Source organism: Euleptes europaea, chromosome 8, assembly GCF_029931775.1.
Source record: "Euleptes europaea isolate rEulEur1 chromosome 8, rEulEur1.hap1, whole genome shotgun sequence".
Lineage (NCBI taxonomy): Eukaryota > Metazoa > Chordata > Lepidosauria > Squamata > Sphaerodactylidae > Euleptes > Euleptes europaea.
This window is the reverse complement of record NC_079319.1, coordinates 30,661,744-30,689,244: the sequence shown is the minus strand read 5'-3', so window position 1 is coordinate 30,689,244 and position 27,501 is coordinate 30,661,744. Positions and strand designations below refer to the sequence as shown.

At 43.0% G+C, this 27,501-nt stretch overlaps 1 protein-coding gene across 1 annotated transcript in view; it reads right to left on the bottom strand.

Annotated features, from left to right (window-relative positions):
* The window catches only part of CNGB3 (cyclic nucleotide gated channel subunit beta 3), a 74,529-nt gene extending 47,234 nt beyond the window's left edge, over nt 1–27,295 (bottom strand). Inside the window, 3 exon segments of the mRNA XM_056854895.1 lie at nt 13,841–13,959; nt 24,585–24,681; nt 27,176–27,295. Coding sequence (XP_056710873.1) covers nt 13,841–13,959; nt 24,585–24,681; nt 27,176–27,295 — 336 coding nt within the window.
* Nucleotides 27,296–27,501: the final 206 nt, after the last annotated feature.

Genomic DNA, 27,501 nt, shown 5'->3' with positions numbered 1-27,501 from the left:
ACCCGTCTTTTCCCATTCCTCTTCTGGCCCGAATTAAACCGTTCATCCTGGCTCGTTCCGGAGTCACAGAGCATGCAAACTCTGTTCTCAGGTTGAGCTTTGCCCCACCCTTTTCCAAACCCCTCTTCAAGGCATCATGCAGGTAGCCAAACAGGGGAAGTACAGAAGATTGGCTTCTCTCACAACCAATCACGAAGCAGTGTGCAAAGAGGCAGGGATTCAAGTGCTTCCTGCTACCTTGGAGCTCTTTCTGAGCAAAAGAAAGGCTTTTAAAAAAATGTGGCTTGGATTCCCACCCCCCTTCTTTCAGATTGCTCCGTTTTTTGTTCTTAAAATGCTTTTTTATGTGGCAGTTGGGTCTGGGGGAAAGGGAATCTTCTCTCATGGCAAGTACTGTGAAGTCAGCCAATTACAGAGCAGCATTTAAAGGAATGGGACTTGATTTGAACTTGGGAGACTGCTTTTCTGTATTCAAGCCTCCATTAGCACACAGTTTTGTCCCTGATCATTCCAGCCAATGCATACAGTTTCCCCCAACCCGGGTTACTTTGATCCTGGCTGAAATGGGGAATAAAGGAGGTTGAAGCGACCATGCATAAATGACCGATATGTATGGAGACTGGGTCCTGCCTCCCCCCCGCACTCAATGATGCTGTGTCCCCAGAATCACTAAAACCATCCTGAGAAGAACACAGTGGAGGAAAAGTTAAATCCTGACTTTAAGTACTTGAGATGATGGCTGAAGTATCTGAACCAGTAGAGGCCTACCTTTGGCTTGATAGCTGGTAGAATGCAGGCCTACAAATTGATGATAGCATGCTAATTTTTTTATATCCCATTTGGATGCATCATGGAATTAATGTTGGATCTTAAAACTTGTTTAACGCTTCAGCAGGTACACTGAATTTAGATGGATGCAGCTTTTATTTAACTAGGCAATTCCTCGGTGCTATAATTAATGTAAGCACAGTGATTAATAGCATAATTAATTGTGGGCGTAGTAGCTGCAATTATGTGCCTAAACAACAGTATCATGGCTACTCTTCAGCATGAATAGCTTGTGGGCAGGCTAAAGTAAACTATTCATCACCATTTAGGCCTTTACTTTATTTTCAAACCATTACCGTATATACCCGTGTTTAAGCCGACCCGCGTATAAGCCGAGGTGCCTAATTTCTCCCCAAAAATGGGGAAAAATTAGGCACCCGCGTATAAGCCGAGGGTCGGCTTATAACCCCTCCCGGCCCCAGGAAGCGGCGGCGCGGCTGGGTGGGGGCCGGGCAGCCTCTGCGCAGCCGCAGGAGGCCACCCCAGGCCCCAGGAAGCAGCGGCGCGGCCGGGCGGGAGCCGGGGCAGCCTCTGCGCCGCCGCAGGAGGCTGCTCCCGGCCCCAGGAAGCGGCGGCGCGGCCGGGCGCCGGGGCAGCCTCTGCGCCACTGCAGGAGGCCGCTTCCGGCCCCAGGAAGCGGCGGCGCGGCCGGGCAGGGGCCGGGGCAGCCTCCGCGCGGCTGCAGGAGGCCGCTCCCGGCAGCAGGAAACGACGCGGGCCCGGCGGCGGCGGTAAGTTCCCTCCTCCCTCCTCCCTCCCCCTCTACCATATTGACCCGCGTATAAGCCGAGGCCGGCTTTTTCAGCCCTTTTTTTGGGCTGAAAAACTCGGCTTATACGCGAGTATATACGGTATATAATCAAAAGAAACCCTCTCGTACCAGTCTGTACAGCTTCTGATTTAGGAAGCTGAATGTGGCATATCATATGTTTGCCAGACATCTGATTTTGCAGTCCTGAGAACTTTTCACATGTTCTAAGCATGTATGATGAATGTACTGGGCCACCATCCTACACCCCTCTTATATGGGCCCCCAAAGGGGGTGCCTCCATCTTCCATTGGAAACAATTGAAAACTCCATTGGATAGATGGGGCACTCCCTTTGGGAGCCCATAAAATTGGACCCCCTGACCCAAGCTTCACCAAACCTAAGGGTTGTTCTAGGGAAAGTCACCTGCAGCTATGTTAGAAATTTGGCATCTCTACCTTGAAAAATACCCCCCCCCCAAGATCCCCCCAAATTCCCCATAGACTTTAATGGAGCTGAAATTTTTTGGATAAAAGCCTTTACCGGTTATGGGTATTCAGCTCTTTTGGCTTTTCTGAAAAATTTCAGGTCCAATAAATTTGAATCTGAAAAATATGTGTTTGGGGGAAATGGTGCACACCCCTAATGATGACTTGGAAGCAGTGGGGGCCCCTTCCCCAGGCTTTTTGGCTGCATCCCTTTCCTTAGCTGATCAGGAATTCCTCTTGCCTTGGCTCCATGACCCCCATTTCCATAGCAATTTTTGCTCCCCAATCCACACACTTCTTTCTGTAAACTAGAGGATGCTGCAAGCTTGTTCAGGGATCAAGAAACCTTAATCTACCCAGAAAACTAATCAGTCTTCCACAAAACCGCTCACTAACATACCAAGTGCTGAGGATGATAAGCAAGCCAGACCAACATATTGCAGTACAACAGTTTGTTTTTTGGCCAATGTGTTTTATAATAAAGTTTAAAATGGAATCCATGACATGAGCTTAATGGAGCTCATTGGGTTATGTAGGTACATTTCAAAAGCTCACATGTGATGACAAATAATGCACTGCTGTTTAGTAAATAACCCTGAGGATGCCCTGGCTTTCTGGTTCCTTCCTCTCCCTCCTCCTCTTGTGTGTGTGTGAATAATAGAAGACTTTTGCTTTTGTGGCAAAGACTATTTGGACACAGCAGAACCACAAACAATTTACTCTCTTGCTTCCAACTGAGGATTCCATGCTCTGGCTTAATCTTTGTTTTAGGGGAAGGAGGCAAGCTATAGTTGGGGGGAGAAGTTGTTGCTCTGTGGAAAAGCCTCTGTTTTGCATGTAGAGGGTCCCAGGTTCAATCCCTGGCATCTCCAGTTGAAAGGACCAGGCAGTAGGTGATGTGAAAGACCTCTGTCAGAGACCCTAGAGAGCCACTGCTAGGCTGAGAACACAATACTGACCTTGATGAACGGATGATCTGATTCAGTGTTAGGCAGCTTAAAGTGTGTTCATGTGCCGCATTTACCATTTTAGTCTTTGAGTAGGACATAATGACAAATTATAGCTTGCCAAAAGAGCAGAATCTTTTAATTACCTAGCTGTACATGAGGGAATGGAGAATGCAAACTTAAGAACCCCACTATCTTGTTCATGTCTCAACAAGCCCTTATCTGCCTAGGGTGTCAATCAGTTTTTCACACACTACTAACTAACATGCCAGGGGCAAGAGAGCTTTTCATTCCAGTGAGGAAATCTCCTGGGGCCAAATTATGCTGTACAGTAAGACTAATTTACACCTATAGTTTTAAATGACTTACAGACACCTGTGGGTCTGAGAGCACAGAGGTGCACTTGGTCTGGAGAGAGAGGGGTAGCAAGAGGGAGACCTTCAAAACCCAGAAGCATAGTCCTATTTAGTTCAATGGGGCTTACTCCCAAGTAAGTGGGTATAAGATGTTGCAAGTCTGTGGACATGTAATTTGGAGTATGCCCTCATGTGCTTGGCATTGCTTATTTTTGAGTAAACCTGCATAGGATTGCAATGCAGATCTTCTGTGAGCACAAATATCTGGCAGCAATGGATTATTGTCACATTTTTAAAAATCATTGTTTGCTTGCTTATATTTAGCATGCATAGAGTTGCAGCCGGTGTGTGTCCCTAACCACTTCCAGGCAGAATAAGATTGACCTAAAAAGCCACCTTTATTTACTTATTTATTTAGGACATTTCTGTGCTGCCTCCTTAAAGTCCTGCTCGAGGTGGCTTACAATGAAAACAATATTAAACACAGGCCATTCTTGAATGGATATTGAATTGTGATCTACTCCTTAGGGTCCCAAAGAGCTCCCAGTCATCACAGTGTTTCTGATCTTGTATGACCAGCATCACATTTTACCCCTGCTTTGTGCTATCTGGCAGAGGAATTCTTTTTAAAACTGAGATCAGGATTGCTGCTGATTTTCTACTAAAAAGCCATACAAGTAGGTTTTGGGGAGGTTTTGCAACCGGTGGGAGGTTTTGGGGCAGAGCCTGAGGACAGCAGGGTTTGGGGTGGGGAGGGGAGGGACTTCAATGCTATGGAGTCCAATTGCCAAAGTGGCCATTTTCTCCAGGTGAACTGATCTCTATCTGCTGGAGATGAGTTGTAATAGCGGGAGAACTCCAGCTATAGACTTGCCAACCTCCAGGTAATAGCTGGAGATCTCCTGCTATTACAATTGATCTCCAGCCGATAGAGATCGGCTCACCTGGAGAAAATGGCCACCTTGGCCATGGGATTCTATGGCATTGAAGCCCCTCCCCTCCCCAAACCCTGCCCTTCTCAGGCTCCGCCCCAGAAACCTCCCACCAGTGGCGAAGAGGGACCTGGCAACCCTATCCAGCTAGTACCTGGAGGCTGGCAAACCTATGTCCAAGGCCTGTGGCCAGAGAGATACTGGATTGTCTTTGCTTCTGTTTGTTGTTGTTCTTCTCTATGTTCTATTTTTATATAGCGTTAACTTTTCATATTTATTTTAGGAGATAAATGCATTCTCCTAAATTGAAATGCTGTCTAACCCGAGTAGAAGTAATTTCTATTTCATTTTATCCTGTCCTTTCTTCAAGGAATTCAGGATGGTGTAATTTATTTTCCATTCCTCTGTTTTATCCTCACAACAACCCTGTGAGGTCGGTTATGCTGAAAGGGAATGCTTGTAACTGTGGATAATGAATCCAAATTCTTATTCTATACGAAACAGAAAATGACTGTATAAAACAGTTTTCCCTTTTTATCACAGTCAGTATACACTTAAGTTAGGAATTATTGTATTGTTACAGGTAATATTGTGATGGGACTGGATTTTGTGGCTGATTAGGAGAAAACAATGTCTGACTGTGTGTGTGCGTGTGAAGTGCCTTCAAGTCGCAGCCGACTTATGGCGACCCCTTTTGGGGTTTTCATGGCAAGAGACTAACAGAGGTGGTTTGTCAGTGCCTTACTCTGCACAGCAACCCTGGTATTCCTTGGTGGTCTCCCATCCAAATACTAACCAAGGCTGACCCTGCTTAGCTTCTGAGATCTGATGAGATCAGGCTAACCTGGGCCATCCAGGTCAGGGCAATGTCTGACTACCAAGCCCAAACACAATTTGTAGACCTCTAATGTTAATCTTTCTACTTGTCCTCCTGCACTCACACCCAACCCTCAATAATACCAAGGCAAACATAATAAAAGACCTGTCAATTGCCTTTTCAGGGATTTGCTGCCACCATTAGGCATAAAGATTCTAATGTCAGGGGTGAGACTGTGGTGAGCAAAGAGCCTTATTAGGACGAGCTACAATAGAGAAGCGGAAACCTTTGTTGCTGACTTTTCCATTCGTTCTTTTTAAAGCACATGATTAGACCTTTTTTTAAAGCATAGCATTTACTGCATTGTGGAGAATTTGATACCTTGGTCGGTAACGAGAGATAAAGATCCTTTAATCTCCATTTTACCTAGTGACCTCACTGAATGAAACCATCACTACAGGCGAAGAGTAACATCTGACAGACATTCTGTGCTTTGTATTACTAGAAAAAGGCCCTTGCAATTTCATGAGTAGAGTCAGAGAACTTAATTCTACTCTCTTCTTCTGTCTCTATCTTTGACTATCATTTCCTCATCTGGAACTTCCCCGTGTGATAAATTAGAGTTTAGAGAAGTTGCTTGACAACCCTCTTCCACACCGGATTTAGGTCTCAGCTCATTGAAACAGATTCACAAGCTGGGAGAATAAAAACTGGGAGGCATCAGCATTTCAGCAACTTGTCTGGGTGAAGGGGTCCAGGGGTCAACAAATAAATAGGTATCCTATGGGATCTGTTACAAGTTTGAAATACCTGATTGAATTAGATGAAGAACAATGAACCATCCACAAGAAGCAGCTTGAACATACACAATTGGGTTATCACCATAAACTCATCAAAACTGCTGGAGACCAGTTTTCATCAGTGTAGGGCCTGTTCTGTGGGGCTCCACAGGGCTCAGTCTTAACCCCTGTGCTATTTAATCTCTGTGTAAATCTCTTAGGAGAAATCATGTGTAGTAGGTTGCCATCAATATGCTGATGCTGTATTGATGCTGGGGAGGTCCTGAGCCATTGCCTGATTGTAGGGTTAAATGACTGAGGGTAACCAAGTTAAAACTGAATTCTGACAATGGCTCCCTATCTTGACCCAGCCAATCTTACTTCATAGATCCATTCCACTGTAACTTTAAGGCTAGACTAGCCAGCGTGGTGTAGTGGTTAAGAATGGTGATTTGGAGCGGTGGAGTCTGATCTGGAGAACCAGGTTTGATTCCCCACTCTTCCACATGAGCGGCAGAAGCTAATCTGGTGAACTGGATTTGTTTCCCCACTCCTACACACGAAGCAAGCTGGGTGACCTTTGGCAAGTCATTCTCTCTCAGCCTCACCTACCTCACAGGGTGTCTGTTGTGGGGAGGGGAAGAGAAGGTGATTGTAAGCCGGTTTGATTCTCCCTTAAGTGGCAGAGAAAGTCGGCATATAAAAACCAACTCTCCTCCTCCTCCTCCTCTCTACATGGGTTTGACATTAGAGTCAACTTGGAAACTCCAGTTGGTACAGAATGTGCAGCTTGGGCTAAGAGGAACATACATACCATTACCATTATGCAGTCACTGCATTGGTTACAGATCAGTTACTGGGCTCATTCAAGATATTGGTTACCACCTATGCAGTCCTTATTGGCCTTGGATCCCGCTAAGCTCCACCACAACAGCTTTGTCCAGCTGAGCACAGCCTTCTGAGAATGCTACCCTGCCAATGAGTAAGATCAGCAACTGCCCATTCATGCACATTTGCTTGTGATGGTTCCCCCCCCCCACTTGTGGAACAATCTTCCTGAGACAATCAGAAAGTCTCCCATATTTCCACAGAATTTGCAAACTAGAAATGTTCAAGAGGGCATCATTTTTAAAAAGGGATTAGAATTGCAGTATAATGAAACAGACCAAGGAGGCGATTTTACAGGGAATAGGATTGTAGCCTACTGCAAGGTGTATTATATGTATCATCTCACCTTTACTACACTGTCTTGTATCTTTGGAACCCACTCCCTGCATTGTTTGCACCTTCGACAGTGTTCTGTTTGCCTGGTTTTCTCATGGTGCATTCCTAACAAGAGTTACTCCACTCTAAGCCCATTCATTTCAATGGGTTTAGATTGGAGTAACTTTCCTTAGGAATGCACTGTCAGTCTGCAATCACAGTCCTATTCGTTTTCATTGGATGTTTAGTTCTGTTTGATTGAGTTGGTTTTTTTTTAAAAAAATTTTGTAATCCATCTTGAGTCTTGGTAAGAAAGGTGGGTGATAAATCAAGGAAATAAAATAAATGTAGGATTGCAGTAGCATGCAAAGCAATCTGGATCTGTACATGGCAGCTGCTTTACACAAAGGGGGAGCTGCTGCATAACTCACACAGTCCAGCTGTAAGTTTTGTATCTGAAACTGTTCTCAAGTAGCAGGTTTGTGCTCATTTCCCATAAACCAAAGGACTGCCAAGCATCTGAAAAGCTGTAATATGTAGCAGGTGTAATTTGATACATTTGATGTGGTGGAATATAAGCAGCACAGAAGTTGCAGAGAACCAGTATAATTATTTTTTATGAACCATTGAAGTCAAACACCTATGTAAGGAGAGAAGGCTTAGCACTGAAGCCATTAGGTTTGCTGACCAAAACCTTTCTTAAGGAAAGCTGAGAATAGTGAAGTGGCATGTGATTGTTGTATATCTTCCTCCTGGTGTGCACATGTACATTTTGTTACAAAGGTTCACATTTTGTGACATCTAGAAGCAGTAGCCTGCATTGAAAGAGTGGGAGAAAACCCTCCGGTAGTTGAACGTGACACCAGTAATACATAAGAGAAGATGTTCATTAAGCATGTGAGGGTTCTGGCTTCCACTGCTCACTTGATCTAATGTCTCTGTTGCTACTTCTGGTAGGCCACAAGAAACTGAAGTGGAGCAGCTGGGCCAGCTGAAGGGAGAACAATCATTCTCTTAAGAAACACAGGAGTATGGCTTAGATCTAACAGAGTGTATCCATGGATGGAAGAATTCCTGCCCTGTGGAGTCTTAACTTTCTTGCTTCCCACCTTCCGCTGCAACCCCAGATGCCCCCCATGCTGTTCTCAAGAGCAGCATTTTGGGCTGCATCTGGAGGGGGAAGTGAGAAAGTTGAGCTCCATGGGTTCAATTCAATCCATGTGAACGCTGTCTTCGATCCAAGCCTATCTTTCAGTTATAGAAGAATCTCTCAGGTTTTAGGTGTCTAACAATGATTGCCTGAGTGAACTGTCGTGTTGCTTGGAGGAGGGAAAGGGGAAAAGAACACACAGAGCGCAATCTGGCTGAGAATTGAAGGAAAGACATAGAAAAGTCCCAGATAATGTCAGTACAGCTGCAGCTACTGTAGAGATAATCCCTAAAAAAAGGAGATCGCTGGTTGGTAGAAATGAGCTCTGCTGCCGTTCAGAGACCTTTTTCTCTCAGAAAATCCCAGCACCCCCTGTACGTATTTTTGCTTTGTTTTTTTTTTTTACTTTTAAACTTTCAATACTGCCTTTAATATAATTTTGAGAGAAAAGTGAGGGGGGCGCTTTCACGGCTCCCTAAAGTAGCCAGCTGGTGGCTGTCATGTGGTGAGAGACTGGGGGTGAGGAGATGAGGGGCAGCACTGTGTAGGGTTTTACTGAATGCTAGAGTGTCATGTCAATGGTGTGATGTCACTTCTGGGTTTGCCCTGGAAATGATGTCACACTGTCAACGTGACAACAGTTTTTTGCTCATTTTCCCCCGCTGCCCTCCTAGGTGGTGGTGTGGGTTGAGGGCTATTGCAGGGAGGTCTCTCACTACAGAGGGAGATTTGGCAGCCTTGTGGCTCACCGGGCATTCCATATACCAGAGGCACTGCAGAATAAACTAGGGCCACATAGCAAGGGGGATATTACTACTGGAATATTTCCATCTGACATGTAGGAATTATGGAATCTCTAGCACCCTCAGTAGAGTCAGCAGGGGATGGAGAATCAAATTTGTCTTAGACAATTCCAACTTCAAAAACTAAAACAGCTGGCCCAGACTGATGGACTGGAATTTTTGTTCTGGAGGAAGGCCTGAGCCAGCAGCAGCAACACATTATATCCAGTTATGCCTTCCCAATTCCTGTATTTCACATATGAAAAAGGGAAAATACTTGTACTATTCTTATAGGTTCAAAAAGGGCTTTCCCAGTGTATGAAATGTATGAAATGTCCAACTGTGTCCAACATGTCACCTTGAGCATGGGCATTTACATTAGACACCTTCAAGAGCCCTGTCTAAGATTATTCACAGTGGTTAGATTTCTACAGATTCACAGTGGTTAGATTTCTACAGACCCCAGGAAGAGAGCTGTTCAGACCTCAGCTCCAGCAACCTATGCTGACACCATTTGAATAAGGTATTCTATAGGTCCAAACAGGGACAGTAATTAAACAGGGATGAACTACAGAAACGAGGGATTGCCCCTGGTTAATAGTTTCAGAGTACCCATGTTGGTCTTCACTAGATTTGAGTTCAGTAGCACCTTAGAGACTAACAAGATTTTCTGGATATGAGCTTTGACTCTCAAAGGTTTATGCTAACATTTTGTTGGCATCTAAGGTGTTAATGGACTCGAATCTCTCTGGTAAATAGCAATGCTTGGAGAATATGGAATGTTGCAGCCTCTAAAGTGGTTTTGGATTGGCCACCCCATTGGCAGAGGGAAATAAACATCCTTAAACATGATTTACCCTAATTTAGCAACAAATTTCCCCTCATGCTAAGTAATAGGCTTCAGCTTTATCATCTTTGTTTCATTCAACTATCTAATTAAACTAAAAAAAGTTCCTATTAGAACTGTACAGATCTGGTTTAGGACTGCATATTTGTGTCGGACTGCATGGAAAAACCCTCTTGCTGTCCTCTGTCAGCATGAGTTCAAATCAGTATAAGAGGGGGGAAATAGTTTTTGAATCCAATTCAAGATACACAAAACATAGGAGAAGGAGGAATTTGCTACATTGCTGAGGTAATTTGAAAACCCACCTGTGGGATTAGCTAGAATGACGGCACAGCCAGCTATTACCTCAACAAGGAGGGGGGTTGGAAGGCTTAACACAGGCTGACCATATCATATGTCCCAACTTATTCAATCACAGAAGAATTATATATCATAAGTAGAACAGGCATGAACAACTTACATGCCTCATTACGTCTCCTTTTCAGCTTTACGCTGTCTCTTGCTAACATAGCTTTCAGCCCTGGAGTTTTCTGATCCCACAATCAGTGGGCATTTTTTATTGGGCTAATTTATTTGAGATAATATTAAGTGACCTCCATGGAATTATGCCTCCAGAGCCAGCAGATTTTCTGGTTCAGGGCCCCAGATATGTGCCAAAATGAGAACCTGCATCTGAAGCCACACCAGACTCCACATTTCTTAGTGTAGAGGTAGAGTCCCCACTAACTGAGAATGGAACGTAAAACAGGAGCTGTTTAGAAAAGCCTGACCTACATGACACATAGCTCTTTGATTGAAGCACACAGAGTACTTTAAACATGAGCAGAAAAATCATGGTATATGGATATCTGTATCACAAAAAACAAACCCACGCACAAAGTAGGGCTGCCAACCTCCAGGTGGTGGCTGGAGATCTCCCGCTATTACAACTGATCTCCAGGCGATAGAAATCAGTTCCCCTGGAGAAAATGGCTGCTTTAGCAATTGGACTCAGTGGCATTGAAGTCCTTCCCCTCCCCAAACCCCACCCTCATCAGGCTCTGCCCCCCAAACCTCCCACCGGTGGCAAAGAGGGACCTAACACAAAGTGAATCTCTGAAAAGTGATGAAGCTAATATATTCACCTTGAGTCTTTTTGAGGAAGGCAAACTATAAATGCTATAAAACAACTAAACGTGAGTTCTGGCAGTCCCAGACAACGTTGTGAATGTACAAAATAGATACACGGTAGCTCAATTTTCTGCCATTCACCACTAAATGCTTTCAAGCAAAATTTAGATGACGGTCACCATTCAATTGTATATCCCTGAACTTTTTGGACATTAACATTTTCCTGGGATTGCCAGCAGTGACACACATATGTCAACATGCATACAATAGACATGGCAATCTTAATGTAAAAAGCTACTTGTGCTATTAATCAAGTGACAGACTTCTGTAGTTGCTAAATTCTGGGTTATCCATACCAGTATATACTGTCAAACAGAAAAATCTGTTTTCTACACATCTTACTTCCACTTTTCCACAAGGCAGCCTGGGGTAATTTATGAATAAAGAATTATATTTAATCTTATGAAATCTGTTTGCTACATGCATTAGAAAGAAAAAATAATAATTTGATGTGAAAACTAGGGTCTTCTTGTAGTTTTCTGTCAGATATTTACTACTCAATAAATATAATAACAAAAGGCAAGGAGTGTCAAATTGGTGTGTTTGCTGTCTATACCAACCACAGTTAAAATAAGAAGGTGAAATCAGACTATTACATTTCACTGGTTCTAAGTGTTTGCTTGATAGTATTGCATTCTTCCATTCCAGATGTATTAATTCAAATTAATCTTGGGAAAAGGGATCATGAATGAATCATCAAAGGCAATAAGTTACTGTAATGTAATAAGTATAAAGGTTAATAAGTGCGGTTCTGGGCCCTCGCCCGGAGTCCGGATTTGCCGCTCCGGGCGGGGGGAGGAGGACGGGGGAGGAGCTGCAAAAGCTGCAGAGCTGGCAAGCTTCCGTGGCGTTAGTGGGGCGAGCGGCTGTTTTGCCGCCCACTCTCTAGAGTGCAGCGCGCCCGAGGTTCCCCGGGCATTCGGGGGCCAATTAGCCCTCTGCCAGAGGCTCAAACAACCAATCCAGGAGAGGCAGAGGGCGGGAAGGACGGTTTGGCCGGACATCGGGGGGAAGCTTTCCTCCCAGTCCAGCGAGACTGGATTTAAGGAGGCACGCTTCTGCCTCTGCGCAGACTGCCTTCAGGTTTGCCCGTCCCTCCCTCCCTATGTTTAAGGTTTTGCTTTAAAATTGTTAATCGTCACAGCTTAGGCAGTTTTTAGCAGTGGGCAGGAATTAGTTTTGGAAAAGGTGGCCTGCGCGCCCTCCTTTCCCCATTGGGGAGTCCCATTAAGGGATTAGGGGAAAGATATGCCCTACTGGAGGGCTGTCCAAGCAGCCTCTTCCCAAGTGGCAGAGGAATCACCGAGTGGCTCACGTCCAGGTGTAACCCGTGACTTGCCATCTCCATGCTACTCCAGCGGGCATGCTGGGAGTAGGATGACATCAGGAGCATTGGGGTCAAATGATGTCACTGCTTCAGCCCACATGCTACGCCAATGCATTTCAGCTGTTGCCAATTAAGCTGTGGCCAAAATTTCTCCAAAATAAAATCTTTCATTCAAATAAATTGTTCCTTCTAATGTTTTAATGTTACGTTGTTTAAGTGCATTAATTGCTATTCAATGTGTTGTCGACCTTGTCCCCCTCCCGGCACTAAGCCCTGGAGTGGCAAGCACATCTCTTTTATTCTGACATAAGCAAAGAAATAAGAAATCATCTCCATTAAAACTACTTCCTGTAAGCTTCCCCCCGATAGTTATACACTTGCTCAGAAAAGGAAGTGTCCAACAGGATTTCAATTCATTCCATTGTGCTATCGCTATATAATCTCTTAGTAATCTTTCAAATTGTGATAGTGGTGATGGCTGCTTTTCCTTAATTCCCTGGTATTATGGGTTCATGGTGTTGTCTATATATGATGATGAAATGGTATCATTCCTACTGTGAAGGATTGTATATACAACACACTTTTCCTTTCACTCACAAACAGCCCTGGACAGATTATTACTGTCCAACAAAGCTATTAATAGCTTTGTGCCCCTATTTGGTATAGAAACAAAAAGAAGGAATAGCGTATTGATAGACTCTAAGTGAATCCTGCCTCAAATCATTAGGAAACTGGCATTAAAATGTTTAGCTTCCTCAATCATCATTCATTTATTCAGCACATAAACTATTTATGTCTGCCCGTGGCTTTAGACATGACAGTAGCATTTGGCCAAGCAAACTGTGGTTATGTCTGTTCGCTGTTAATATCCATGACAATGTATTTTTGTATATTTAAAAATGAGGAAGTATTGAGACGGAAAGCCCCAAATGGGGTAATTTTTCTTGCTAATGGACTGTAGGAATATTTGGGGATGAATACCTTGTCTGTCAAAGCTAAGCAAGTCATTTGGCAGGATAACAAATTGGTTTCTTCACTGAGAGGTGATCCTCCATAAAGGGATCTCTCTATAGTGGACTTTTTAGAAGCCGATGCATCATGACGGGGCAGGAAGAATCACATAGCTGTTTTAAATGGGTTGTTATCCATTGCTGGCCCAATTCCTTGTAAAGGGACACGTGGGGACGAAGGGTTAGACAGCATATTTTAAATCTGCTTATGAGTCTGAAACGCTGTGCTCGTTTCAAACCATGCTGCTTCACCCCCTCTTTTTTTGCAGGTTTCCAGGATAGCCCCACACAGAGTGCATTACAGTAATCTAACCTCAATGTGATCACAGTACGGACCACTGTTCAGCTTTTTAAAGGAACAGTTGTAGCTGGTATGCCAGTAGGCGGGAATAAACGGTGCTATGTGCCATGGATGAGGATTTACTATGAATCATTAGTTTCTTATCTTACTCACACTTCTGTCTCTTCTTTTCCATCAGCAGGCTGCTGCTCTTCCTCATGTGTTGACTCAATAGGTTCCGTAGATTTTTCGTCCTGAGTGGGCTTAGGATCATCTTCAGAAGGTTGCGCAGCATCTAGAATCAGACGGCTGAATATTTTTAGACACTTATTGTGAAAAATGGATATTTAAATTGAGAATAAAGTCCAGTAAAAATTTAACAGAAATTGTACAAAAATGAATGAACATTTTGTAACAGTCATTTACTTGACACAGTCATTTACTTGACACCAGCGGAAATCAAAAGGGAGAAAAATTGAAAGGGGACAGAAAATATGAAGAAAAATTAACAGCTCACAGGCTGAGTTCTCAGACTGAGAAAACTAGTATTTTACCCCTTTGAGACAAAATGAGGATAACTCTGAATGTAAGGTGACCCCTTTAAAAACAATTAAACATAAAATCAGATGACCCTGAATGACCTCTGCAGTCGTCTCTGTCTTCTCTCACCCAGAAGGCATGAGGGTAGACAGTGGAACTCATTGGTTGACTGGAGCCAAAATGTGCTGAGGCATAGAAAGGATAGTGCCCCTCCCATGTTTACACTGAGAGGGAAGTCAACCTCCCTTCTTATAAAAACCCAAAATGTTTTAAATAGTTATCTTCCTTTTGGGCAAATTATTCCCACTGGTTTCAATAGGAAACACATTTATGGCTGTAACTCTTTTTTATTTTTAAACTTCCAATTGGGATAAATTCTTTGAGATGGTAATCTTTACCCAAGGGGTCATCCTTTAGGCCAAATTTCAGAAAGTTGGGAGAAAGCATGTAATTGTTCCCTAAACCACAGTCATGACATACTGAAAGCAGGTAGGAGAGGACCCCCTTCATATCTGTCAATGCTTGTCGCAACAGGAAGCACCAACTCCCTGCTCTATATCACTCAAATAGCTCTATTAATAGTTAATCTAGGCACCGAAGAGAGGTTCTTTTTTATCATTTGCAATGAGGTAACATTTGTTCAAGAAAACAGGCATTGCACACATTTCTGGAACATTTGAATTTTCCAATAGTTTTGGTTTAAAACATCAGACTGATAAGTGATAAATTGTGGGCTTTACAGACTCAAGAGACTTCCTGATGTGCTTCTCAGGTGAACATTTGTAGAAGATGTTGAAACTTGAAAATTTCACCCACAGTTACATACAACTCCACAATGTTTATAGTCACACTAGTAATTGCTGTTGTATTTCCTTGCATTTCTAGATTAGTTTCCAACAAATTGCTCACATGGCATAGTTATTGTCATCTTGTTTAATACAGGTGTATAACTTGGTCATAAAGAAAGTGCCCTTTAAGATGAAACTTAGCTGTTCTTAAGGTTCTCTAATTTTAGTTGCTGTTTTAATTTTAACTAAACCTATGGTGGTGGTGGAAAGTGCCATCAAGTCACAGCCATTTAATGGGAACTTCATAGGGTTTTCATGGCAAGAGATGTTCAGAGGTGGTTTGCCATTGCCTGCCTCGTTTTTAGCAACCCTGTCTTCCTTGGTGGTCTTCCATCCAAGAACTAGTAACCAGGGCTGACCCTGCTTAGTTTCTGAGATCAAGCTAGCCTTCCTAGGGTTGCCATCCTCCAGGTACTAGCTGGAGATCTCCTGCTATTACAACTGATCTCCAGCCAATAGAAATCAGTTCACCTGGAGAAAATGGCCGCTTTGGCAATTGGACTCTATGGCATTGAAGTCCCTCCCTTCCCCAAACCCCGCCCTCCTCAGGCTCCACCCCAAAACCTCCCACAGGTGGCAAAGAGGGATCTGACAATCCTAAGCCTGGCCCATCCAGGTCAGGGCAACTAAAACTACAGGGGTTGTCATTTCTTTGGTACTGTGTATAAAGGAGACCCAATTTAGCCTTGAATGCAATATGATTATAGAAAAACAACTAGGCAGCAATCTAGACCCTTGGTTGCACACAGTAGTTTGTTAAGATGGATGGATGTTGTGAGAATCAATCAAATCCTAAACAATCATCTTTAAATATTTATTTAATTTGTATTGTATTTAATTTATACCCTGCCCTCCCCAGTTCTTGATTTAGTCAATAACAGTATTATTTACATTAGTTTGTTCAGACATTACATGAAACCATGGTTAAATTTAACTATTTATGGTTAATATGATTGTCTGAACATGTGTGTCTCAAGTAACTATAAATAATGTCCATCAAACCAAGTTCTGAAACCATGGTTTGAAATTGGTTTATTGATCATAGTCTTAACTATGGTTTTGTATGGTATGTGACTACGAATACCCCGTCTTAATCCTAGCTTGTCCCATGGCATTGCCTTCAGAGGCTTCAGAATGGAGATGATAAAAGAAGCTTTTGTTGGGGTAAACCAGGATTTGTGTGATCATTTGTTAAATTTGTTAGATGAAACCATGGTTTCATGTTGCATTTGAACAGAGCCATAGGAGTTTTTTGGATGCTGCTCCCCTGGTGGGAGCAGAAAGAGGGCCAGCATGCCTTGCCTCTCCACTTACTCAGTGGCCAATTATGCAGGGTCAATTTTGATGCTCGCTCAAAGGTCTTTTTTTAAAATGCGACCTTTAAAATGCCTATTCACAGTCCCGATGCAAAAGGAGAAATTCCACCCCACTTGCCTATTCCTTTGTTCCTTCCATTAGCAACTGCCGTTTGCATAGCCAATGTGCAGCTGTGATTTTGCATGCTTCCTTGAGGAGATTCTTCGAGGCGGGGGCGGAGCAAACGTCACATTAAAGGAGCTCTCAAGAAACGAGAAGCAGGTATGCACTGGCTTTGTAGTCACTTCCTGAATGACGGTTCAGCGTGAAAAACTAAAAAGAAAATATGCGGGGCACTTCAGCCTGGAACGCACTGCTAATTACCAAGCATAAATGGCCAGTGTTCTGAGGCCAGCAGCTATTCATAATTGCTCTACCATCCAGTATGATACATGTAGGCTCCTTATATATGATAAAAGTCTGCATTCAATGCAGGATTTCAGGTGTGTATGCCAAACCTTCCAATATCAAATTGGGTGATACATTAATGCATGAACACCACCGGGCTTCAGAGGTTTGGCTAGAGCATCAAGTGCGTCAGGAAGTAAAACACAGACTCTCTTCTTCACTCTCCACTCTTTGCAGGACAGCAGTATTGTCCAAGCTGGCCCAAAGTGGTTCTGAGGCTAAAAATGCAGGTCTGAACCTCCACAGAAGAAGGTAAAAAATATAATAACATTCAAACGTTCAATAATTTGACCTATCCCAATATTTTACCTATTTTATACTACTCTGCTGATTAAAATGTGGGTATTTTAAATTAAACATCCTTATGATAATGCCATGTTTTATTCCACATCTCCTGGAGGCATCTTAATACTGCTGTTAGAAATTTGAGCAATCTGTAACTACCAAGTCTCTAAATTTTAGTAATCACTTATAATGCTAATTGCTAACATTAAAATTGAACCAGATCTACTAAGGAATATTTTGCTTTCTTCTTCCCCTCCCCTTCAATGAAGATGTGAAGATCAAATCAGACTGAATTGTTTTTATAAGCTTTGTGATAATTATGGAGACAATAAAAAAAATTGATGAGGCGCATGTAGTACATAGCAGCAAAGAGTATATGCACAGTAGAAAAATAAAAGAAAAATATTTAGGGAAAAAATCTGGGACTATTTTTAGTGGCTGCCTCTCAAATAATAAACTTTGGTAAGATAGCTCAGTATCACAAGAACATTATGTATTTATTTATTTACATTTTTACCTTGGCCTCCCCAGCCCAAAAGCCGGGTTCAGGGCAGCTTACAAAATCCAGAATAATAAAATCAATAAAACCTGAGAATATAATTTAATTACATTTTAAAATAACCACAATCATTCCAATAAATGGAGGTGTAATAATTCCCCCCGATGGTGCTAAAATCACAGAATAGTTGTCTGCAGCCGGATAGGTGGAACTGACCTCCCCACAAATTGGGGGAAAGGGTTCAGCAGTGGGGAGGGGAAAAGGACTAGGGAGGCCAATATTTATAGGGAGAACTGTCGCTGACCTCAACCATAAACCCAGCGGATTAAATCCATTTTACAGGCCCTATGGAACTCTTGAAGGTCCTATAGGGCTCTGAACTCACCCAGGAGGCTATTCCACCAGGCAGGGGCCAGGGCAGAGAAAGCCCTGGCCCTGGTCGAGGCCAGCCAGACACTCCTTGGATGGGGGACTACCAGCAAGTTGTTGTTTTGTGATTGTTAATTTCTCTGGGGAACATACCAGGAGAGGCAGTCCCGCAGATACGAAGGTCCCAGACCGTGTAACATACCGCTTCACCATCAGCATCATATATCTACTAGCCCTGGCTGACACCACTATACATTAATAAAGCACAATGGTACTGTAGGGATCCAGGGGTTCAGGATCTACCTTGTACACCACCACTACCTGAACTCTAATCTGGAGAACCGAGTTTGATTCCCCACTCCTCCACATCAGCTGCAGACGCTAATCTGGTGAACTGGGTTGGTTTCCCCACTCCTTCATATGAAGCCAGCTGGGTGACCTCAGGCTAGTCACAGAGCTCTCTTGGCCCCACCTACCTCACGGGGTGTCTGTTGTGGGGAGGAGAAGGGAAGGTGATTGTAAGCAGGTTTGATTCTTCCTTGAGTGGTAGAGATAGTTGGCATATAAAAACCAACTCTTCTTCTTCTAATTCTCTCACGGAAGCTGTGAGGCTGGCATGATGCAGCCCCCTTGACTCCTCTCTCTATTTGCCACTAGTTCGGATGGTAGCCTAATATTCTCCTTCATGGATTAGACAAACCAAAGAAGATTTGTGAAGTGGGGGGGAAATTGCACATATGTGTAAAACATCAACAATTAGAAATAGGGATTAGCTTCCTACATCTTAGCCTTTCATAGCTAAAGAAGAGTAAGCAAGTTTATTAAACCCAGTCAAGCTCTGACTAATCTTTAATGACAATACGTACACTTTTTTTGGAAACCAGAAGCCTGCGTTTTTGACTCTCTGATGTGAAAACAGAGAATCAGTGATGAGTGTCCAGGACAAGATGATGAGGAATTTGGTTGTTCTCAAAGGGCCATTTTCACTGACAGACATTGTTCACTGAGCTGTGATGCTGAAACGCTATGTTCACTGAGTAGTCATTGGAATAGCAAACCATATCTTTTAATCCTTAAACTTTTTAAATTCTTTGGGATTTGCTAACTGTGTGTGCAGCCCCAACCAAGTAGAATCCACACTGCCATATTTTTGTCACATAGCAGCAGAATTAATGTGAATGGTGCAACCACATGGTTGCAATCCACTCACAGCTGTCTCCCCTCCCCCCAGAATCCTCTTAAGGAAAGTGGGTGCCAGTTTTATGGGAATCATGCATGGATATAAATAAATAAATAATTTGTGCCCTGCTTGTCTGTCTATAGATGCTCACAGCTGTGATTACATGGTGAAATGACTCGTGTTCATGTGTATATTTTCAGTAGGCTTAGAGTGCAATAACTCTGCAGAGGATTGTGCCATTCCAGTATGAGAAATAAAACTAATGAATTAGAAGCAGTCAGATTATTTGAATCTAGATGAATTCTGTGGTTAAAAGCCCTTCTAACACCTATCCTACAGTCATTCCATTGGCTTTTGATTAGTTACTGGGGTCTGTTTAAAGTGCTGGCTATCACCCACAAGGCCCTTTACAGTCTAGGACCCACATATCTGCAGTATTGCCTCTCCTGATATATTCCACCACAACAACTTTGCTGAGCAAAACCTTCTGAAGGTGCCACCCTCTCAATGGGTAAGATTAGCAGCTGCCCGTACCTGAGCATATGCTGTCACAGCTCTCACCTGGTGGAATGCCCTGCTTTATCATTCTGTAGAATGTGTAGAACAGAATTGTTTAGGAGGGCATTTTGATAAAGGGAAATAAAGTTGTTATTGGTGTGAAATTAAAGCAGTTTCATGCCTTTGTTCCTTGTACACATTACACTGTTTTTATTGCATTGTTCTCCAATTTTGCAGTTCAGCTCTGTTGAATTATTTGTCTTATGTGGTGATATTGTGTTGTTATACTATTTTATTTATACTAGTCATGATGCATACCTATTCTCTACAGTATCAGAGGAGCATGCCTATTAAGTGCTGTGAAACACAGGCAGGATGCTTCTGCAGTCATCTTGTTTGTGGGCTTCCTAGAGGCACCTGGTTGGCCACTGTGTGAACAGACTGCTGGACTTGATGGACCTTGGTCTGATCCAGCATGGCTTTTTTATGTTCTTAGAGCACTGGTCTCTAGTTTTGTAATCCAGCTTTATGCACTATTGGTTATGTGTTGTACAAGTGGAGATCCACAATACTTGTGTGTGTGGGGTGTGTGTGTTTCCCTCTCTTAGCCTTCTTTGTTTTGTTCATGGCTGCCTGGCAATCTGCAACTTCCTCCCCCCATCACCGATGTTGCCAGGTCTGCCACCACTCCCAGCCACCCCCCCCATCTGCGACAGAAGTAAGTGGACTGTCTGCGCATATGCAGGCAATGCTTTTGTTTTTTTGGGGGGGGATTTAAACCCCCAATATAATTTTTTTTATGATTTCAGATTTTTCTGCAAACCCAGAAAGTTCCCCAATTTGCAGAACTATCTAGTTTATGTCAGTGTTGCCCCAATCTGCCCCAATTTAAGTATCCACAGATTAGAACACATTTGACTATTAGGCTATAAGGTATGGTTTTTATTAGATTAAATTGTGTAACCTGGCTTGAGGTTCAAGTGAGAAAGGCAGACGATCAATAGGGTAAATAAATAAATAAAATACACTAATATAGGAAACGGGGTGTAATTTATAGGGTGCAAATGGAAGCAAGGCTTAAACTCTAAGCCATAGTATTTCTCAATTAATGCACTGTATGCCTTCTTTCTCTGTTTGTAAACTCATTGGGAACATCTGGTTGGTTGCTAAAGGATACAAAATGCTGGACTAGATACAGTCTTGGTCTCCACCAGGGATTTTCTTATATCCAAATACAAGTGGTGCCAAATAAATGTCACTGGTTTTGGAAAGGAATCTGAAATTTAGTGGCAGGTGGCGCATTTCTGGTATCTGTTGGATTCTGAGGAAATGTTCTGATTTTACTGGACCTCTTCTGTAGCAGAAACAATAGAGTTCACACATTCTTGTAATTTTTAGATACACTGACAATGGGGCAAATTCTTCTATCAGTTGGAACTTGACTCTCCCACCACCCCAACCTCCCATCACTTTTTGCACCCTAGAAGGCAGCGGCATGGAGTAGGGAAGAATAACAGAGAAATAGAGAGGAAGGGGGGGGAAGAGAAGGAAGGTGAAAGGTGATAGGACACTGTGGGGTTCAGGAGCCACTATGTCCCTGCCTTCAGAAGCTTTAGTTATCCATCATGCCCTTTTCTGCCCTGCTTAGACTTGCAGAACCTCAGAATTGGAGAGGGGAGGGGTGTGCAGCACCTGGTTCTCCCACCTCTTCATTGGGTCTCTCTTGCACAACCTGGAGAGTAGTGTTGCCAGCTCTGGGTTGGGAAATACCTGGATATTTGGGGGGTGGAGCCGGAGGAGGGTGGGGTTTGGGGAGGGGAGGGACTTCAATTCCATAGAGTCCAATTGCCAAAGTGGCCATTTTCTCCAGGTGACCTGATCTCTACAGCTGGAGATCACTTGTAATAGCAGGAGATCTCCAGCCACCACCTGGAGGTTGGCAAACCTCCTGGAGAGAGAAAGCCCAGACACCTCCTCACGGGCCTGCTTCTAAGCCCATTATGAAGCTAGTGCGTGCTCAATCAATTCCCCTGAAGCCTTGCAAAAGCTTTCAGACTCATGAGACCTCAGGGGCATCTTGGGCTGCACCTGCAGCTCTTTCCCCCTCCCATTGCCCTGGATGGACTAAACTGCCAGCAGTTATTGGCAGTGATTGGAAAGGGGTGTTGAAAAGGCCCATCTTGCATTACTGCTGTTGAAGCATTCCTCCTCCTTGATGCTGTTGTCCTGGCTGGCTTGGCAACTGGTTGGTATAGTTGAGTTGGAGCCTTAACAGTGGCTGTTGCAACCTTTTTCCTTATTGCCGCTGTTCTGGTGGGGTTCCCTGTTTCTGGCACTGTGGGTTCCCAGGTGGGCATCCTGTGACTCCTGGGTAAGTCTGGGGGCTGCTCAGCAAGTGAGGGTGAGCCCATTCCCAGACAGACACAGTAGAAAAGAATGGGGACGGAGCGAAGGAGGTCAAAGAAAAGAAGGGAAGTTGATAAGCAAGGAACAGATCAGGGAAAGGGGCAGCATGGGCACCATTGTGCCAATAGGCACCATGCTGACAATCATTCTAGTGTACAAACTGATTGCTGTTTTTATCAACTGGAAAGTTACCATCACACAGGGACTGTGGTCACTGCTTCTCTTATTCAAATCTAGATTTTTCTGCTTAACTCTGAATTTTTATTTTTATCTTAAGATGAGTAGATTCTGCTCCTACCATGGGACTCATATCACTTTGAAAAGTAATTACATAATTGGTGGCAACGTGAACTAAGTGCATTGAAATAATCAGTACCGACAAGTGTGAAGTGCTAAATTTCTATTCCCTGATTATTTGTTCCCAGAATTTCTCAACTGTTTTCTTTCTTGACAGCTGTCCTGAGATGAAGTAGATGCAGGAATCAACAACACTTTTTCAGTCACTGCACTGATATAATTTTATGCACAGTCTATCAAACACATTGCAATATTTTAAAAACTTTTTTGAAACAGTTTCACTGTAATAATTAAATCGGCAGTCTCTCACCTCCTTTCTAACCTAGAAGCTGTACCATTTATACTTAATGGGATTCTCCATATCCACCCTACTTCCTTCGCTCTCTCCTCCCCTCTTCCCCAAACCTGCTAAAAATAAGGTATTTGCTCATAGATACGGGCCTAGCCAGCCATTTCAAGTAGGATGCTTAAGTAATTTGTGAAAAATTTAGTGAGAAGAGATCCCAGCCTTTTAATATCCTGTCTAGACATCTACAATGTTGTAAGGAAGCTCCTTCCTTTTCTTTTAGAGGCCAGTTCTCTCCAGAGAAATAAGGATGTATAATGCTCAAAAGACATTTCCACAAACAAGAGTAAAAATCCAGAATCAGATATATAATATTTCTATCCCAATTGTAATGAAACAGTACAGTTGGATACAGACAGGCCTCGCGAGGAAAGAGTTGTGCAAAACTAGAGTAGATCTTGCTATGTGCTAGGGCTGCCAGCTCCGGGTTGGGAAATACCTGGAGATTTTAGGGGTGGAGCCTGAGAAAGGCAGGGTTTGGTGAAGGGAGGGACTTCAATGGGGTATAATGCTATAGAGTACACCTTCCAAAGTGGTCATTTTTTCCAGGTGAACTGATCTCTGTCACCTGGAGATCAGTTGTAATCCCAGGAGATTTCCAGCTACCACCTGGAGGTTGGCAGTCCTATTCTGCTAGTATTTAATGTTTATTTTTATATTGGTATTCGTTTTGTAGGTTCAATCCCTACCATCCCAGCAAGTATGGGATATGAAAGACAGTGGACAGATGCTGCCAATCAGAGTAGACAATAGCCTTCTGTGCACATGACCCTTCTGGGCATAGACTGTATGTGCAGAGAGGGAGAGTGGGCATGTGCACACTGGCCCCGCTGCCTCCGTGTGATCTCTGGCTTCTGAGCACAGCACCTACATGCACTATGCATATGCTCCTTCCCTGTGATTGTAGATGCTGCTTTCTGAACATTGCAAATCACTGGGAGGGACTGGATGAATGGATGCTGACATTCCATTTCTCAATACCCAAATAAACTGTCTAGGATGATATATGGTACAGTTGCATGCAAAATGTGTACATTTATTTGAAAATACTACCTAGTCAAAATGTCCTTGCACTTCAGAAACTGATAGCCAGGAATGAATACCGAGGTCATATAATGGTTTGCAACCTGGGAAATGAACCCTTTCAGGAAGAAATTGACACCTCTGGCAATATCAAGCACAGTTGGATGCCTTGGGCAACAACCAAGCAGTCCAGTTTGCTCAACAATTGTTTGGGAGCTGCTGCTGGGAACTAGAACAATGAAATTTGTGGGGAGGAACACTTAATCATGGGAACACCTAACTGAGGATTAGTTATACAAGACTCCGAGGGTCTTTAAAGGATTTTAAAGGTAGAAACAGGAGCTGCACAGAGCCACAGTGTGAGTTGGGGATGCTGGGGAGAGGTGGAACACAGCTTGACCTCTTTGAATGCCACTTTCTAGGACTGCTATTGGTGTTTGAAGGGAAAAGATGGATGTTCCTCTTTTTTTCTTGCCAAGGTTAATTCCAGCACACAGCAGGGATAGGTTTCAATTGGTAAAATCATGTGAAGTGTTTCCCCCCAGCATTACCATTCTTCAAATCCAAGACCTGCATAACTACTGGTTTTATTTGTAAATGCTAGGCTGGTCAGATCATGCACTTTTTAGTAGCTCACCTGACTGGGCTCCCAAAGTGATAGAGCCCACAGGTTAACGTTTTCATCTGTTGTCCATGAGAACCAGGATAGTAGCAGTCCATGACAGAATTTCATCCAATGTGGAACAGAGTTTTCAGGGCAACTGTTTGAGAAGATTTGTATTGTGCCTCTCCAGACTTGCATGAGTCTACAACTCTCCATTACTCAATACATAACTTAGATTTTCTGGATATGCATATCACTAACCTTGCTCCTCAGGCTCAGGGTCTCCAGCATCTTCTCCCTCTTGTTTGGGGGGATCATCTGTGTTATCTTCTTCCTTTAAAGAAATAGCAGAAGGTGTGTGTGAATACAAAAAAATATATATTCAGGTGTGATTACTTACATTTTTAGTCATAGGAAAACTGATCGGCTCATCAAATTTAAGTGTATGAATTTATTTTCGCTGTATGCAACATAATAGAAAGTATACAAGCTAATTTCAAGTTGTTAATTAAAACTGAAGATTGGTATACATCGCCAGACAGATAATCCCATGGTCCTTTTTGAGTAGGCATAGATGGCTCCAAATGGAAAGAATCCCAGGTAGAACTGATTCTTCTTGTTTCCAGAGGAAATAGACTATGCAGCATCTTCAACAGGCTGCTTCTTGACAGGCCGGTACTTGACTTATCATTAAATTACTTTCCCCTCCCTCCTGCCCAAAGCAATGCTTCAAGATGATAAAGTCATTTTAAAAAGGCATAAAATAAACCTTTAAATTGGTAAACATACTGAGTGCCTGAAATAAAAGTTTATTTTTAACCAGCACCATCACAAACTGCTTTAAATATGCTTGATTGGGGCCAGGTCCATATATTGGTAATATATGTTAATACAAATGCAAAAAAAAAATGCTTCCAACTTTATTTAGCCCAAAGGATGGCCCCTATCCCCCCTACTACCTGGACTCAGCAGATCTGGACCCCAGATCTATGCTATAGTAGCATCAAGACAATTGTAATGCACCCTACATAGGCCTGTCCTTGAAGGCCAGTTTTTTTTTTAAGATTTCAGATCCTTAAGAAAGAGAAAGTTTCAGTGCTCTAGCCCCTGGGGTAAAAAAGGAAGGATGACTAGATGGACAAAGTAGAGGATGATACAGAAACGCAAGGGGAAACAAAATATTCCAAAAGGTACATGGGTATCGTCAGCTTTTCTCAGTACAGTTAAACAACTGTTCAGATTTGAAATAGTGTGAAATGTAGAGGAAAGACTAGGGGAGAGCTAAAACTAGGACACATTGAGGCATATGAATAAAATTACTTTTAAAACAGCCAACTGAACTTTCTCCCATAAACTAGGTCTAGTTTACCTCCAGGTTAGGGTGGTGAGCCTCCAGGTGGTATCTGGAGATCTCCCTCTATTACAGTTGATCTCCAGGTGACAGAGATCTGTTCACCTGGAGAAAATGGCTGCTTTGGAATGTAGACTCTGTGGTATTATATCCCATTGAAGTCCCTCCCCAAACCTCTCCCTCCTCAGGCTCCACCCCCAAAATCTCCAGGTATTTCCCAACCCAGAGCTGGCAACCCTACTCCAGGTACCGATTATGTTGTATCTCCTATTTCAGGTGCAAAATGGATGTGTGTGTGTCTCTGTTATGTGCCATCAAGTGACTTCCAACTTATGATGACCCTACGAATAAATAACTTCCAAAACATCCTATCGTTAACAGCCTTGCTTAGGTCTTGCAAACTGCCCCTGCTTCCTCCACTTGTGTATTCTAATAGCCAAGTCAGCCAAATCTAAGGACACCTAAATCTGGTGATTGGAGCAGCAAACAGGCAAGACAGATCTTTCGACAAGCCTGAAAAGCACCCCAGGTTTGCAGAAAAATATAGAATCTAAAAATATATATTGGGGGAGGACAAAATGAGATGCCTCCCACAAGTCCTTGCCATTGCTCTGCTTGTAGATCTAAAAACACAGAATAGAACTTGGTTGTATTAAAATTCCCATTAAACTTAATTAACAAATTCCACTAAATCTGCAGACCACCATTCTATATACACTTACATGGGAGTAAACTCTTTTGGAACTCAGTGAAGTTTAGGGCCAAATTATATGGGACAGTGGCAAACCTGTGTGTCTTACAATGTCATCTTTAGTATAGTTACACCCTTCTAAGCCTACTGACCTCTAGAGACTTAGAAGGGTGTAACTTTGCTTAGGATGGCACAGTTAGTTCAGTGCTACTGATTCTTTATAAAACAGTGGATGGGAAGGAGGGAAATGAAGGGTACCCCCAACCATTTTCTTCTTGTGGGGCTCCATGACTTAAAGTAATGGCTGGGGAGAAGTGATTTCTGGAAGAAAGATCAAGCCACTTAAACAGTTTTCTTCAGAGATGGCATATCAGTTCTCTAAATAAATAATAAAAGCACAGATGGGGAAGGGTCTGGCTTGCTCCTCTTCTCTACTTGTACCCCCTGGAACCCCCCCTTATAGGGATTCCACATGACTGGGTTAAGTTGCCATCATGTCTAGCTGCACCCTTCCACGTAAACACGACTAGGATTGGGCTGCATGCGTCATTTTTGCCTTTAAAAGATGTGTCTGAAGTCGTATGTGGCTTTGAAATCTCTTAGGAAATAGTAGGTCAAGGATAACAAAAACAAAGAGAAAAAACAAAAACAAATTAAAAGCGAACCAAACACCAGCTTTCCTTGAGCGTGTTTAAATTTCACTTTGACGTTACAATTTTTGAATAATTGTTATTTGCAGCATTTACTACTCTCTTTCATTTTTGAAACAATATAATGTCCGTAAATAAAGAATCACCCGTGGAGACTTACCTGGCCTGGAGTTTCCTGAGGTGCAGGTGATGAGCTTGGAGTAGCTGGGTCTCCTTGCGCATACCTCTCTGGTGGATATGGTAACATTTGGTTGAATAACGTTATCAGTGGACTAAACATTTTTGCCTCCAAAGTGGTTCTGAAACCTCTGCTGTCTTACCACCAGAAGCGATGGGCTTTCTATGCCGTTGCTGTTCAAGGTAATTAGATGCTTAATCAGGGCTTAGTTCTGCTTAGTGCTTAGTAACCCCTTGCAAAGGCCTGGCTATTCCCAGGACTGCTTTTCATGCCATTGTTTCTTTTGTTTTATAGACAGTGAAATTACT